Source organism: Meles meles, chromosome 13 (assembly GCF_922984935.1).
Source record: "Meles meles chromosome 13, mMelMel3.1 paternal haplotype, whole genome shotgun sequence".
Lineage (NCBI taxonomy): Eukaryota > Metazoa > Chordata > Mammalia > Carnivora > Mustelidae > Meles > Meles meles.
Window position 1 is genome coordinate 41,155,893 of NC_060078.1, and position 17,442 is coordinate 41,173,334.

The following is a 17,442-nucleotide window of genomic DNA, read 5'->3' on the forward strand; positions in this document are numbered from 1 at the left end:
TTCTCTAGGTTTATTTCTAGGTGCCTTCGAGATATCCATCAGGAAGGGAAAGGTGGGCCTATTGAGTTCATAAACACCAGTGGGCTGGAGGTCTAGCTGTGAGAGTTACCAGCTTGTTGGCAACAGGATCCACCAAAGCAGCTGGTTCTCAGAGAATTATCTGGAGAGCTTGTTAATCAAGCATCCCACCACTCACTTCCGGTTTCTCGTGCACTAAGTTTGGGATGGGGCTCATGAACTTGACAGGTAATGCTGATGCTGCTGAAAAGCAGGAGAAAAATCAACGTTAGGAGATAATATAGGAGCCGATGAAAGGTTTTTCCCAGAGGTGGGAGTGGCTGAGTACAGGTGCTTCTGAGAGTTCAAACAAGATGAGAAAAAAATGTGCAAACATCCATCCAGTGGGTTTAGAGATGCCTAGTGACACAGACTGGACCATTTCAGTGAACCACATGGGGAGCAGAGATGGTATCTAGGAAGCGTGTAGCATAGTACCTAGAAGAAGCGCAAGGGGTTGTGACAAGACAAGGACTCCAGTGACAGTAGCTGCCATTCTAACTGTTATCGCTGAATGCAGTTTGTCTAGGCATGTGTATGTATCAGGTAGAAGGAAATAGATTCAGCTAGAGGATAAACTCTGCAATTTCCAAATAAATGCATTTCTATCGAACAAGCTATGTCTCGTGCAGGCTTATTTAAACTGGTGCAGTCTTTAGAAGCAAGATTTCAAACTGTAGGGTGGCAGGTATGTCATGCAGATTTAAGAAGGGTCTTTTCTACAATTGCTGTGGGAGTGGATGGCTCTGGGATGCATCAGGAGCTGTCAGTTCTCACAGCAACCCCACGACTTAGTGGAACTGATAGATTCCTTGCCCTACGCTTCCCATTTCTCCCATGCCTGCAGAGTGAACGATGTCTGGTCTCTGGCAGCAGGAAGAAAGCTATCTTTGGCCTCTTGCCAGCTGAGGAGTGGTTTGTTTCCCTTTCAAACACTACTGCATTCTTCTTGCAATTTTTCTTAACCGTTAAATATTTTATAAGTCAGTCTCCTGCCAGTGCTTCTTACTGGGTACCTGATAAATGGCAGATTCAACTGGGAATGGTAATGTATGGTGGTAGGTTTCATTTATACCACCCCCATGGAATGGAGGAGTCTGCTGGAGTTCATGACCATATTTAAATGGGTGCTAGCCTGTAAAGGTATTTTGCTAATCCTGAAAGCTTTTAGACTGCATCTTAACTTGTCTTAGAGAATTCTCATGAACTCAGTGCGGGGAAGGAAGGAACTGGTCGATGACTCTGACATTTGCAAGCCGGGAGTGTGTGGAGTGGATCTAGGGTTTATGCTGCGTGTGATCATTTTCCTTCCTGAGGTGCTCTTGCTCTTCATATCTAGAATTCCTTTCCTCATGCCGATTAAATCATGCCCATTCAAGACCCAGCTCCAGGGCCAACCCTTTGGGAAGCCTTCAGAGATAACTATAGCCTGAATTAGGCTCTCCCTTTATTTTGATTATCTACTGCAATTATTATCTGTAATAGTCTATTTAGCACTCTTGTTCCCACAACAAAATCTGTGTTCCCACAGTGTGCAGCGTTGTGCTGGCAACAAAGAAAGCCTCAATAAGTAATATTCAGGTTCAACTTAGTACTTAAGAGGGAAAACCAGTCATTGTTTTAATTCATGAGAAAATTAACTTTCATTGCAAAATCTGCAGGGATTTCTGTTTCCCAGCCTTACATTTTCTTCCCATTTTTCCTTTAATGAATTAACCACTACCACTTCCCACTGTGCATTTAATTACTGTACTGATTGCTTACTATGTATGCTACATGGTGTGGAAAGAGTACAAAACTTGAAAGCAAAGCACTCTCCCTGACCTCCCTGGGGACAGAGACCAAAACCCATAAAAAATATAAGAAAACACATTAAATGACATATAACAAGTGCCAGATGAGTGGTCTGGATAATTGTACAGCCCCTGTGGTCTCAAGTGATTGGGTACTAGTTCCTCATGACGGCAACTACACTTTCTTGGCCTGAGACCTTGAACTTTGGTCATGGTGCTTGGAAGGCCCATCCTTAGCACCATCTCTGTTCATCTTCAGCTTAACATTCCTTTGTCCTCTCTTTTCGAATATCATCCCTCCTTTTTTCTCTCCTCCCATCCCCTCTTCCCATGGACTTCGTTTTTTTCCCTCCTCTCATCAATTTCTGTACACTTTACCCAAATTGCTTCTGAAGCTCTTCTTGAGTCCTAACTTCTAAACATGTATTCATAGGGAGCTTTTCTTTTATGAAAAACATGCACGGTTTTCAGTATAGGACATTTAGAAAAATGCTCGTGTATAAGAAGATCATTCTTCTATAAACACCTGTTGTGTTCACCGCTGTGTCAGGCCGTCAATAAGACCTTCGATCAGAGATGAGAAGATCCTCTCTGTCCCCCAGGAACTCATGGCCTGGTCAAATGGGAGATCCCTGGGCTGATGCAGGGAAGTGAATGATATCTGAGAAGGAGTTACTCTGGAATAAGAGAGAACCTTGAATAAACAAATGGGAATTCATGGGAATAGTAGGCTTCTCTGTGTTTACTTACCTGAAACTTCATCTATGTGATTTTTTTGAAGACATTTAAAACCTCTATAAGAAATTTGTTTATCAGGTTACATTCCTAGAAACAGAAGATGCCCTTTGAATTTTAAATACATAACAAAATAGTACTATCTATTGTGGTCAGTTTAATGTACTAGACTATAGTACTAGACTATAGTAAATATAGTAAAGTGAATCAGTCTTAAGTATATAAACAGGTTTCAAAAATGCTGGATAAGTTTAACATGAGAGATCCATACCTGATTGTTAAAGCATCCCAAGGTCATGATAGCTTGGAGTTAGATCCCATGCATTATGTCATTCTTCCAAATGTCCCCTATTTCCTCTTTAGAACAAAATACTCACCTGGACATTTTAAATCCTGCTGGGTCACTTTCAGGCACAAAAGGTAATGAAGAGGTGTACCTCATACTTTATTGTTATCTCTGTTGCATTTATGTTTTATTTTAGATGTTTGTAATATATTTTATATGTCAGACAATTAACCAAATATATACATACATGCACTGGTAAGTAGATATGCAGATATTGGAGGGTGTCATCTAAAATTATTGTTGTGTCTTTGGTGGGCTGAGCTTGGTTATGAGTGATAAAAAGCCTAATAATCACTAGGCCAGGCACAGTTTACTTATTTACCTTATTTACTACTTTGCAAAAATGGGTAGGTGGTCTGAGAGTTAGTATAATGGCCTAGTAATTCCATTAAGAAATTTTTCTGTCTTTCCATTGACATACTTGGCATGATGCCTTACAAGTGTAAACTTTTACCTCACAGTGAATTTTATTTACTTTGTCCAACACCTTGTGATTTTAGGTGAGTGATAAATGGACACTGCGTAGTGAAATTTAAGAGCTCTGAGCAAAATATTCAATATGAAACACCACACAGTTGATTGCTACCCTGACTGCTGAAGTATATTAACTCATGATCAGTTAGTTAAGTTTTCCTTTAATTTCTTATTATCCATTTATTGATATTCACTGATCATTCCTCTAAGAACAGCTTTTCATTAACATAACCTACAGCATAAAAAGTGAGATTCTTATTTTACAATCAGTGGTTTTAACAAGCTACAGACTCCAAGAGCAATACAATGGCAAAGCAATTACAATCAATTAGTTTTCATCTGACAAATGCTGTCTCCAGCGATTACCTCCCCATTATACCAACGGCCTACCCCATCACGTTATCATCTATCAGTACATTTCAGTGTATCAGAAGCCAAAGTAAATGCCTCTGCAAAAGTCCGAGGTGAGAGAGTACAGAGATGTTAGGCTTAACATCTAACATCAAACATGTTAACATCTTAACATCAAACATGAAGTGTTTAGGTAAATTCTAAGGTTTCAAATTTATTGATGATTGCAGTCTACTGATAGAAGGAGCAAGCCTAGCATTCTGTTACTGTTTATTGTATTAAGATGTTAAAAATACTTGGGGCGCCTGGGTAGCTCATGGGTTAAAGCCTCTCCCTTTGGCTCAGGTCATGATCCCAGAGTCCTGGGATCAAGCCCCACATCAGACTCTCTGCTCAGCGGGGAGCCTGCTTCCCCCTCTCTCTCTGCCTGCTTCTCTGCCTACTTGTGATCTGTGTCTGTCAAATAAATAAACAAAATCTTAAAAAAAATAAAAAGACGTTAAAAATACTTAACAGTTTTGTTTCCTTAAATCCAGTCAAGTCATTACAAGGGATAAGTGTGTATATTTGTGTTAAGTTTTGGATTCTCTAAGCTATGGAAATAGAAAACCTGAGTACATGTTAAGCCTAACATCTCTGTACTCTCTCACCTCGGACTTTTGCAGAGGCATTTACTTTGGCTTCTGATACACTGAAATGTACTGATAGATGATAACGTGATGGGGTAGGCCGTTGGTATAATGGGGAGGTAATCGCTGGAGACAGCATTTGTCAGATGAAAACTAATTGATTGTAATTGCTTTGCCATTGTATTGCTCTTGGAGTCTGTAGCTTGTTAAAACCACTGATTGTAAAATAAGAATCTCACTTTTTATGCTGTAGGTTATGTTAATGAAAAGCTGTTCTTAGAGGAATGATCAGTGAATATCAATAAATGGATAATAAGAAATTAAAGGAAAACTTAACTAACTGATCATGAGTTAATATACTTCAGCAGTCAGGGTAGCAATCAACTGTGTGGTGTTTCATATTGAATATTTTGCTCAGAGCTCTTGAATTTTAAATATTTCCAGTAGAAAGAGAGATTGATTCTGTGTAACTATTTATTGCAAACTGTCTTGCATAATGGATCTTCTCTGTAGGGGAAATCTCCTGGAAACCAGAAAATGTGTCTGTTTTGCAGAGCCTTTATTTTGTGCCAAAGTATTAACAGATAGGTATTTTGAAGTGGAAAAATAAATTTCTGTTGTACCACCAAAAAAAGAGGATATTAGATGTGGACTGTTTCAATGTCCAAATTATATGAGCAGTGTATAAGTGAAGACTTCTGTGAATCTGAGGACAATGTGTGTTTTTCCAATATTCCTCAATATTAAAGTAGTTATACTAAAATGGTAATATTGGTGCGAAATGATATCTAACTTGTGATATATGCATTAACTCTTATATGATTGTGATGATGTCTTTAATGATCATCTTTTACCAAGGGCATTTAAAGTGTTAGCAGTATTAGAGTGATCCAGATTCATTGAAGACATTTTTTCCTGAACACCAATTGTGATTCAAAGCTCCACCTCTGACCTTAAGGAAACACACAGACTAAAGAAACAGATAAACATTTTGAACAAATGGCTACTTGCAGCATTGAATGTTGAAGCAGTGATGTGAGTGATAAAAGGTGTTCTGGAGACACAATGGGAAAATGATGTAAACTTTGAAGGATTTCTAGTTGTCTTCCAACAAAGAAAAAGATGGTCCAGGAAGAAGGAGCAGTGTGATAGCTCCTGGTGTTTGGAGAAATAGAAAAATAATCAGTGATGAAGTTGTGTGTCTTAGGTCACAAGATGACACCAGAGGACAAAATTCCACATGGTTTATGTGTGTCTCTGAGGAATTTGGAGTTATTCCTATGGGGTTGGGGGTCCGCTGAGGATTCTAAGATGTGGGAAGGGTATGAGTGAATTTCCTTTTAGGGCAGTCACTTTCTCCTCAGTTTGGTTAATGAACAGGAAGAGAGGCTCACAGTGGCTTCCAGTTACTGAGCTGGTTGGTTATAATAACCTACGCTATTGAACATTATTGTTAATCTAGATCTGAAAAAGGGAATTAAAAGAGCTTGAATGCAGAATCATTTATTCACCTTCGACTTTTTATTTTATTTTTTAAATATTTGTTTATTTGAAAGAGAAGGAGAGAGAGAGTATGAACAGGGACAGGGAGAAGGAGAGGGGAGAGAACACCTCAAGCAGACTCCCCACTGAGCCTGCAGCCCAACTCTGGGCTCGATCGCATCACCCCGAGATCAAGAGCTGAGCCAAAATCAAGAGTTGAACACATGACTGACTATGCCACCTAGATGCCCTCATCTTTAACTTTTTAAATATATTTTTTCTCCATTGTGGTAGTGGAGTTGGGGCTAATACTTCAGTTGCTTAAAACTGGGAGAGTAGAATATGTGCATGAGATAGCAGAGTCTGTGTCTAGTAGACAGGACATAATTATGGCTACTTTCATATTTAGGGAAAGGATGCAGACACACAGCTTAATTTAAAAATTTAAGTAATTATGATTTTAAAGCAAATGTTTAAAATAATGCTTAAAAATGAGAGTAATTTGGTTCTGTTAGGTGTATGCCAGAAACATTTTTCACATTTGAGATTCTGTTTCAGAATTTGGAATATTTGCATTTGAATTACATAAGAAAAGGGGGAAAAAGTGGAAGAATAATTGGTTCAGCTATTAGCCTATTAGAGCTGTAACTAAAAACAAACAAAAAACTCTTTGAAACTGACATCGGCTTCCACAAAACAGTCGCAATATGCATTGATCAGATGTTTAATGACATTTGGCAACAATAAAGGGAAGGAGATCCTGTTTTAATCTTTCATGCAGCGTGCTTGTTAAAAACTGAGTGAACGAAAGCGGGTTTGAGGTGTTTGACTGCAGAATCATTCCACTTTTACTGTTATCGTGGCCTCGGTGGGGGCTTATAGAGTGATTCCAGTTGCTAAAATGTAGTGGAGAAATTTGGAAAACTGAATACAGTGCTTGTGTTAGTCAGTCGGGGCTGTTTTAACAGATTGGGTAGCTCATAAACACAGAAATTTATTTCTCACAGTTTTAGAAGCTGGGAAGTCCAAGATCTAGGTGCCTGGAGATTGAGTGTCTGGTGAGTGGTGAGGACTTCCTGGCTCCTAGAGCACTATCTTCTTAGGACTGTGATGGGCGACGGAGGTTTCTGGGGCCCTGTTATAAGGGTACTAATCCCATTCATGACCTAATCCCCTCCCACAGGCACACCTGTTGGTACCATCTCATTGTGATTACGTTTCACCCTGTGAGTTTGTGGGAGCACACACCATTCAGTCATGAAACGTCATATCCAGCTGCATTTCTTCAGTCCAGTGGAGGGTCTGTGCTCTCTCTCTAGAGGTGAAGAGTCAGCATGTAGAAGTCCTCAGTGCACAGATCCCGGCCAGAGTTTTGACCCGGGGTGACCGACTGTGCTGCTGACAGCGGTTCTGTCTCTGTTTCTGTTGACAGATACAACGACGTATTCCACGGAGCGGTCTGAGCACTTCAAACCCTGCCGAGACAAGGACCTCGCATACTGTCTCAATGATGGCGAGTGCTTTGTGATCGAGACCCTGACGGGATCCCATAAACACTGTCGGTAAGCCACTAGGGGCCCGCGCCGGGGGCAGGCCCTCAGAGAAGCCTGGCGGCAGAGGGTGGTGTTTGAGCTCTGGGGTGCACGTGGGATGCATTTAGTCTAGCTGTTGGAATGGCAGAATCAGGAGTCTTTATATGGGGAGGGGCAAGGCTGGTGACTTTAGTATTTGAGGAAGGTAAAACTTTAATTAAAATAGACAAGATCAGAATTTTACCTAAGCAAAGGCAGGTTTATATTTATATCTACCACTTTAATAGAAATAATTATTTACTCCCTTTAGAAGCCTGCATTTTTGGTGCGGGACTTAGACACATTGGCCTGTACGCAGCAATAACCCTTTCTTGAGAAACTACAGACTGTGGCATGACAAAGCAAACTGCTCATCTCAGATCAAGCAGCTCAGTGTTGATTGTGAACCAAACCCCAGACTGTAACTGTGTCCAGAGAAGACTGGAGCTCATCTTGATTCTGCCCTCATTTATTAATTTCATTATTTTTTTAACACCTCTCTTAATAAAATGCTCTTCAGTAAGATGTTGTAAATGAAATCATAGTGGTGTTACAGTCGAGGTAGAGAACTACTTAGGGAAAATTCCCAGTAGAGATCAGGAGGTGTTTAATTGGTTTTTAGAGACTTAAGGTTATATAAATGCTAAAAATAAAAAACAGGTGGAGCTAAATAGTGCACTTGTAAGCACTGCAGCTTTAAGTTTCCGTAGGAGAATCAAATTAGCATCCCCAAAATATTTCCCACTGAGCTTTTATTTCCAGCACTACCCTGGTAATTTGTTTTTTTTCTTGCAGTTGTATATGCTTCAGTGATCATATGTGTCCACACCCCTTTCCTTCTCTTTATTTACTTTTCTCATATGACACACTTATTAAATTAATTATTCTGAATCATGAAGCATGGAAAATTATGACTTTTCCCTCTATATATTGCTATTATGAAGCCTCATTCTGTGTTGTTTTATTAAGATGGCATTGAGAAATGCACCTTGTAGTTAGGAGCTTGGAACATGTTGGCAAATCCTGCCTGACTCTAAAGGGCCAGCTTCAGTCCACGAGGAAGATGAGTTGTCCTGGTGGGCAGCACAGGTTTGGAAGAGCCGATAAGTGACAGTGGTCTTCTGTCAGGATAAACAGGACGGGATCTGCCCTCACGCTTGAGAACATGGCTTCCATATGACTTGGGGACTACTATTACATTTACCCTACTTACAAAATTTACACCCCATTTCTGTCCTCTGTGAAACTAGGTTGGGGATGAAGGGAAGTAGGAATGCTCCTTCCCACATCCCTCTTCTTGTGTTATATTTATTAGGTCAGTGTAGACAGAAGTAGAAAGCTCACAAATGACTTTAAGACCTCCAGGGAGAAGCCAGGAGTGATCTACCCATTCCAGGCATGAATTGTATCCAAGTTCTCATAGATCCTCAACCGTACATTAAAGGGATCTTCATGTGGAAGTGGTCAATGCCATCGGTTAAGTTTGAATTCCTAATCGATTGGTGGAGGGATTCATCAAAAGTATCACCTAAAGCAGTGACTTTTAGGATGGTGTTTTACCCAAAGGAGGGATCAAATCAGGCCCCACACAGTATGCAGGTGGGTACGATTAATCTTTTTGAAAACTGAGAATGTTGCAAATAACAAAATAATTCTTATTCTTTTTCAACATAAGGCCTCACTCTATTCTGGATTAGTTCATGGTGTATTAGTTTGCTAGGGCTGCTGTAACAAAGTACCTCAGATTGAGTGGTTTAAGCCAGAGGAATGTATTTTATCAGTTCTGCAAACTGGAAATCTGTACTCCAGGTTTTGGCAGAGTTGTTTCCTTTCCGTCTCTCTCCTGGGCTTAGGGATGGCCATCTTCTTGTGTCTTCTCATTTTCTTCCCTCTGTATGTGTCTGTATTCACATTTTCTCTTCTTTTTTTTTTTTTAAAGATTTTATTTATTTATTTGACAGACAGAGATCTCAAGTAGGCAGAGAGGCAGGCAGAGAGAGAGGAGGAAGCAGGCTCCCGTTGAGCAGAGAGCCTGATGTGGGGCTCGATCCCAGGACCCCGGGATCATGACCTGAGCCGAAGGCAGAGGCTTTAACTCACTGAGCCACCCAGGCGACCCCACATTTCCTCTTCTTATAAGGACACCAGTCATATGGCTCTATTTTAACTCACTTATCTCTGTAAAGACCTGTTCTTTAAATATGTTTGCATTCTTAGTTACTGGAGGTTAGGACTTCAACATATTAATTATTTGGGAGACAGATCCAGTCTATGATCTATGATAATGGATCTCAGGTCTGGAAAAAATGTCTTTTGCTTTTGTGCATATATGCATGCTTAATTTTTTTTTTTTTTTTTTTTTTTTTTTTTTTGCCTACACAAGTAGAGATACATCTACGATTCAGTGGGAACTATATATATATATATATATATGTGTGTGTGTGTGTGTGTGTGTGTCTGTGTGTGTGTGTATATGCATATATATATATATATATACACACATATATATATAATTTTGACCTTCTGTCTTCATATTTCTTGCATATTTCAGCACAGACAACCTGTTATTTAACGTAGAGTCACAACATAGCTAATCATGATAAAAGACCAGCCTAAGACAGAATTGGAACTCGAGTAGGTTAATAGATGCCTATAAATCTCCTACTAGAGTGTGTGAATAAATCACACATTGCATGTGCCCACTATTCATCTCCTGGGCTTTGCTGTGAATAAAAAGCTTACATTTGTTCCTGCATCAGCCACTTCTAAGAATCCCCATGTAGTTATTAATAATGTGTTATTTTGTATAGCACTCTATTTAACTACTATGTTTCATTCATTGTTCTCTATTCTGCAAATGTTTATTGAGCACCTCCTATCACCAAGATATTGTTGAATAAATACATACAGAAATGAATTTAGGAATTAAATGGTGCTGTACTTTGTAATGCACTTGGAGTAAGTGAAGTAGTATATTGTCAGGAAGTAAGGAAAACAAGGGGAAGTATTTTCACGTGACTGGCATGCTACCAGGGGTATCTGCGATACATTACCAACTGGGCTGTGTTTCAAGTTAAATAAAAAACATAATTCAGTATATTAGAGCAACAATATGTAGGGTGTCTGTGAATCTACAGTAAATGTTTTACTTGTGACATTCAGATCTAAGAGAAATCAAGATAATACTTTTTAGTATTTAAAAGTAAATTGCAAAAAAAAAAGAAAAAGTAAATTGCAATCCTATGATAAATCCTGTGATTCATCATGAATCAAAAAACTTTTTCTATGTTGAAAAAGATTGATGATGCTCTAACACTTTTCTGTTTACTTGCCTAAGAAGAGTAGATGCAAACCTACCTAGATCATCTCTGATAGAGATCCTGAAGGTGTTGGCTCAAAAGTGTTAGCGGCATGAATGTTGAGATGAGGGAGGTTTCATATTTTTCACTGTTACTTTCTTACTCTTTAGTGTATTTTCAGGAAGCTATTTTTAATATTTAGAAATTATAGAGCAAGCTAATGAAAATTTAAGAACAATACCAAGATTCTCAAAATAACTTGACAGAGGAGATTTTAAAGAACTATAAATAGGCAAACTAGGTCTTGCTGAATTTAAAATATGCTATAAAGTCCTAGGTCATTGGCTGACAGACTGGCAATACCAGAATCAGGTATGTTCTGGAACTTAGTGTAGAGTAAAGAGAGATCCATAAATCAGAGGGAAAATGAGAGGCTGATTGCTCACTAAATTTGGTTGGCAATCAGATAAAGCAAATCAAATTTGGTTTTTTACTTTCCTTCTTTATATGAAAAGTTGTTTTTAATGAATTCAAGAGTTAATGTAATTAATAAAGTCTTGAAGAAAATGGTAAATAAAATTATATACTTATTTATGACAGCAATTGAAGGGACCTTTTGAACAAAAAGCAATGGAAGGAAAAAATAAACATCCTGGCAAAACCTTGCTTTTTGGTCTGGATATTATAAATCAGAAATACAATTAAAAGACGAATCACCAGTAAACGGTGTAATAAAATATGGCAAGGAATTAATATTCTGAAGAAGTCACGTAAATCAACTAGTGTAACATTAAAATTAAGTCTCAGTAGGAAAATGGGCAACAAGGGGAACGTATTCTTCCCTTAAAAAGGAATACAAATAACTAATAAACATGAAAAATACATAGCCTCACAAAGAAATGCAAATTAAATTTTTTTTGCCTATTACATACTTAATGATTTTTAAAAGCAAATAGTTTGCTGAGAGTAGAGTAAAAGCACATTCTCATTTACTACCTGAGGGAATACATTTTGTTAAGTATCTCCTATATGTAATGTTTCGGTATGTTTCAAAATATTTATATTATTTCTAAAAATGCAGTATACAGAAATGTGTATGTAGATTTATTTATAAGAATATTCACCACAGGTTTATTTGTATTAGGAAAAAAAAAACCCGAATTTGTAATTTTATATACATTGGAATATACCTATGCATTGGATGAATTCAACCTAACTGGAATTTTCATACTGTTTTAAGGCCATGAAAATGCTCGTTATATCATGATATATATATGAAAATCAAAATATTCTAAATTTGAGCATGCAATAGCAGTCCAATTCTAAAAAAGAGCTTAGTAAAAATTTAAAAAAAACTAATAGGTTTTATAGCTATTTTCTTCTTCAAACGTTATGAATTTTCTAAGATCTGTACATTACACACATATTCCATTTATGTAATGCCTGGTTAAGACACTTGACCCCTTGCTTCTCATGTTTCCATTAAGAAAGATAGATAGTGTCCCTGACTCTGTTAAATCAAGGTCATTATAGTTCATTATTATTAGGCTGATAAGAGAACTTCCAGTTAAGCCCTTCTAGATTAGATACTGCAAAGTCCATTTGAATGTGTCTGCTCCTTCTTTTATTAATAATTCATTTACACTTTTTATGTTCATTCTTTTCTGTGCCGAATTCATGTTTTGAAACCTAAAAAAAAAAAAAAAAAAAAGAATTAAATAATAGAAAGATATATCCTACAGTAATAAAGCTGGGTGAGAAGGAAAGCAAGTCACTAGAAACTCATTGAATCAAAATATTCTGAATAAAAGCAGAATATTCTTGAACACTTTTTTATGTCATTTCTAGAAATTTTAAGAACTTGGGAAATGGTGCTATCTGTAATCTATTTCACTAGAGTGAAAGAGGGGGCCATTGTGACTGAAAAGATTGGTAGGCATTTGACTGGGCCAAACTTGTTTTGAGGCCAAATTCAAGTTAAAAGGATGTGCCTCTCCTGAATTGAAGCTCATTAGATGTTTCGGCAGCCTGGCTATAAAAATGGATTTTCAAAACTTTGGAAAGGGTAGCATTTTAGCTGAATTTGATCTGAAGCGATCATTTTGGAAATTTGTCAAGCAATTCACTTGAAGATGCTTGACTCGCATGAAATATGGAACTGCTAGAAAAAGAGAGAAACAGTCCAACAGCAGCCATTGCTCGAGGCTGTACTTCCATAAATGGGCTGATGGAATGGGCAGTCAGTGATGTGGGTGAAATGCTCCCAGGACTTGGGGAGCCGGCAAAGCAATTGAAAGGAGGAGGAGCCTTTCGAGGAGTTGTTGTTCCTTACTTTGTCTCATTCTGCCTGTGTCGATTTTGAAATCGAAGCTTCCATTTTTAAGAGCATCGACTGGCACAGTGTAACCATTTCCTGATGATATACTATATAAAATTACAGGACCCTCCCTGTCAGTGCTTTGCTCTGTGACTTTTGAGATCCATTAGCTCTCCCACCCAGTGAGGGTCCTCTTTATCAAATGATTCTTCAGAAAGTGCTCTGAGCACAGCAGCTAATGATTCCCCATGGCTGACGCAAGGCAGAAGGGAAATGGAGTTTGGCACACATCCCTGAACTCCATTGGCACGAGATGATGGAGGCTGAAATATCTCTTAATCCAGGTCTAGTGGCAGAGTCCCCGCAGAATGGAGTTGGATAACAGGGTGAAGAGCCTCAGAAGAATTTTCAAGTTCATTAGTTAAATGTTCATGAAAATGTTTGCCACAGTCTGGATATAATTTGAGTAATTTTCAATAGCCCTGTTCATAACAGGCTGTCTGCTGATTGCCCCCAACATGGACAAATGAGCCAAGTGATAACTGGTTGCCTCTTTTCTGTGGATGAAGTTTGTGAAACTGAAAAAAGTGGCTTAAAAAGCAAAGAACAATAGTACAGTGAACATAATTGCAATTTGATGACACGTAGGCATTGGTTTACTTCTTCTATTTTAACCTGTTTGCGCTGGACCCCAGCTGGTGTTCTTAAAGGGACACTTAAATATTATGCGTAAGTCCAGAGAAGCACATTTGATGGAGAATAAAAAGATGTTTTTAGTTAATGGTCAAAGATTCTTCCCTTATTTTAATGTTTTCTGACTTGATCGGGAGCTCTAGTTGAAACATGAAATGGTGTTTCTTGAGGTGGCTGTTCTGATTTGGATTTCTTGTATCAAAGAATTGACATCAATGTGTTTTTTAAATAGCTTCTTTGTATGATTTGGGGTAAGAGGTACATGAGGCAAATGTGAGCATTTAAGACCGTCCTGAATTAAAAGCTCTGCCCAGCTTTACACTGGCTGAATGAGGTTTCTCTGCAAGGTATTTAACCACAACCTCCTGTCCTGTATTGAAAAGAGAGTCCGATAGATAGACAAATACTGGTCCTAAAGATTGATAGAAGAATGAAAAGTAGCAACATCAAGAAAACTCTAAATACACAGTAGACACTATGTATGTGATATTATTATCCTCAGTTCTTTTCTCTTCTCCCTTCTGTTTATATTGAAACCAAACCAAAGCATGTTTGATGCAATCCTGTGAGAGAAATTGAGTGGGTGTCATCTGTATATTTGATTAAGAAGGGACTCAGGTTTTAAGAGGTGAGAAGGGGCAGGCTAGAAAATTCCTTGTGCATTCCGAGGGCTCGGCTTCTCACTGCTAATTTGGAGACTCTGACAAATTAGCCAGTTTCTGTTATTTCCCCCAGTTTTGCAACCGGTTCTTGATGTTCCAAGAATTTCTTCTTGCTGAACATAGCTTTAAAAGGAAGAAATGTTTCTCCTCTCCTACTTCATCAGTGTAATTTGCCTTCCTTGTGTCAATGATTCCCATTTGGACTGGCTGGTTAGCTTCAGTCCTCCACCACGGACTCGTAGGTGGACAACTTACACATATTCTCTGTGACTCTGTTGTCTTACCTGTTAACTGCAGACGGTAACATACCTGCTTCATAGGATCATTGTGCGGATTGATACAAGTAAAATGTACTTGTCTAGTGTAAACACATGGTGGATTTAATGGAGTCAGTGTGGTTGAATATACTAAGCTGTGTATGTTGCTCTCCGCACAGCTTTGTTTGCGGATCATGTGTGGTCTGCACGCTGATCTGGGCCAGTACTTCGAGATGGGTACTCAGAGTCTCCTAAGCACTTAAGGTTCACCTTAGACCCACTAAGGAGAGTTAAACTGACCCAGATAAATTATCAAAAAACACAGTAATAATGAATCATAGGCAAGAACACTTTTCAGAATCAAGGGTCCTTATAATTATTCAAGAAGTAAATTTAGGGGAAAAGCAGGAACAAGAGGCCACCTTTTGTTAGGCAAATTCTCCCTGTTCTATAGACAGGGATATGCAGAAAAATCCCCTCCCCCTCCTACTGTTCAAGCCATTCTGACTGAGGGCTCTCTACAGCAACCCCTGGATCTGCTGCCTCCCCAAATACCTGCTTCCTGTCTGTGGGGGTCTCAGACCTATTGGGTTAGAGTGACCTGGGAGCTCCTGCACTCAGCCAGAATTATGTGATCCCATCTGCCACAGTTTGAGTGAATTATGGATTCTTTCCCCAAGTTTATTTTTTAAAAAATATTGAGAACATATCCATAAATATCCTTTTGGCTAGAGATGGTCCATCAGTAAAGAGGTGAACAACATTAGCTACGGTAACACTGTTCCTGCCCTGCAGGCTTCTCAGGCAAACATTCCAGTAAGACCTTATCAAAAGAGGACAGAGATGGCTGGGATGTTCTGCCTGGGCTCCTGGGACAGTGAGGGAATAGGCACCACCCTCCTGCAGAATCTACTTATCCACTCATGCCCTAGCTGGTTTCAAAACGTTAGCAGCATTTCCATCTTCCCGAGGATGGTATGTCTTTCCAATCCACTTTTGGTCTGAGCATCTTTAAAAAAAAAAAAAAAATATATATATATATATATATATATATATATGTGTATATATATATATACACACACACAAAAGAATATTTAGGGGCTCCTGGGTGGCTCAGTGGGTTAAGCCTCTACCTTTGGCTCAGGTCATGATTCCAGGGTCCGGGAATAGAGCCCGGAATCGGCTCTCTGCTCAGCAAGGAACCTTCTTTCCCCTCTCTCTCTGCCTGCCTCTCTGCCTACTTGTGATTTCTCTCTCTGTCAAATAAATAAATAAAATCTCAAAAAACGAAGAACATTTAATGACCAGATCACATTCACATTGTCTATGCATAATCATGTATCTCATATATCTATAATTATATATAATATTAATTGTATATAATTAATTATATAATTGTGTGTGTATATATATATATACATACACACACACATATAAGGGTACACACACACACTCATATACATAGTGTAAGCTGAATGACCATATAGGTTGTCATCCAAACCCAAAAATGTTTGAGATATATGGGCAGTTTTAATAATTTCTTCTGTAAAATAAACCATGCCAGCAATCCCTTAAGCTTGTTAGGACATATGGTTGCCCTAATTGTCATTTAGATGTAACTCAAATTCATAGAAAAGCACGTATGCTCTATGTTTTTTTCTTAATATAAATTTCACAATTCTACAACCTCTGTATTATTATCCCTCCCCCTCCCCTTTTTTCCAAATCAACTGAGCATTCCCTGAGTCACCAAGTAGTGGCAGCATCTGGATGAGAAAGCAGACTGGGGGCTCCCACAGCCCAGGGCCTCTCCCCTGTACTCCAAGTCTGTGGAAGCACACATCAACATCCTGTTAGTGTTGTCTTTAATTACCTTTCTACCTAGCCGTTGTTTGTGAAAACTAAAAAATGGGACAGGAGGGCCAGACCCTCCTTGTCCACAGAAAGAAGCTGAAGACAGCATTTCTGAAGTTTATCTTGAAGTGCATTTATCCAGCTCTGTTTATTATTTTTTTTATGATCATAGCTATTCTGGTGCTTTTATAAATGTCAGGAAAATAGTCTGCTTTTTAAAAGATTTTATTTATTTGAGAGAGAGAGAGAGAGAGGGAGAAAGAGTGTGTACAAGTCGGGGAGGGGGAGGAGAGAGAGGAAGAGAGAGAGAAGCAGATTCTCTGCTGAGCAGGGAGCCTGATGTGAGGGTCCATCCCAGAACCCTGTGATCATGACCTGAGCCCAAGGCAGATGCTTAACTGACTGAGCCACCCAGGTGTCCCTGGAAAGTAGTCTCCCTAGAGCAGAATCAGTGCTATGCAAGTGCATATGCACACACACGCATACATATGGAATACTTACTAGATATCTGGCATCATGCAGGGGACTGAGGTCCAATGGTCAATGAGAAAAAAAGAATCTCTTCGTTTACTGGACTTGCTCTTAGTTGGAGGACCAAGAATTCCCCACTGTCTCCTGTGATAAAATTCCATAGTGGGCCAACACTGACAATCACTGGCACCAAAGCCTACGCTTGGGAAGGGAGATCCTTCACCACCAAGACTGGTGAACTTGGAAGAAATATCTTCATCGAGTATATATATGTACAAAATCTCCTGTTGAAGTTTTAGAAAATGAGAAATTAATGATAAAATTAAAAGAAGAAACAGGAAAAAAATGAAAGCATGAAGCATGCTTAGGGAATATCTTATTCAGAGATATATATCCTATGTGAGTGAGATAGAAAATGTTTATAGCTATATATGTCATATGCGAGAGATAT

General features: G+C 38.7%; 1 protein-coding gene across 10 annotated transcripts in view; it reads left to right on the plus strand.

Annotated features, from left to right (window-relative positions):
- NRG3 (neuregulin 3) overlaps window positions 1-17,442 on the plus strand; it is a 1,109,100-nt gene that overhangs the window by 479,246 nt on the left and 612,412 nt on the right. For all 10 annotated transcript variants that reach the window (XM_046026201.1, XM_046026203.1, XM_046026202.1 and 7 more), the window contains exon 2: window positions 7,300-7,429. In XM_046026201.1, the coding sequence (XP_045882157.1) occupies window positions 7,300-7,429 (130 nt within the window). The remainder of the gene's footprint in view (window positions 1-7,299; window positions 7,430-17,442) is intronic.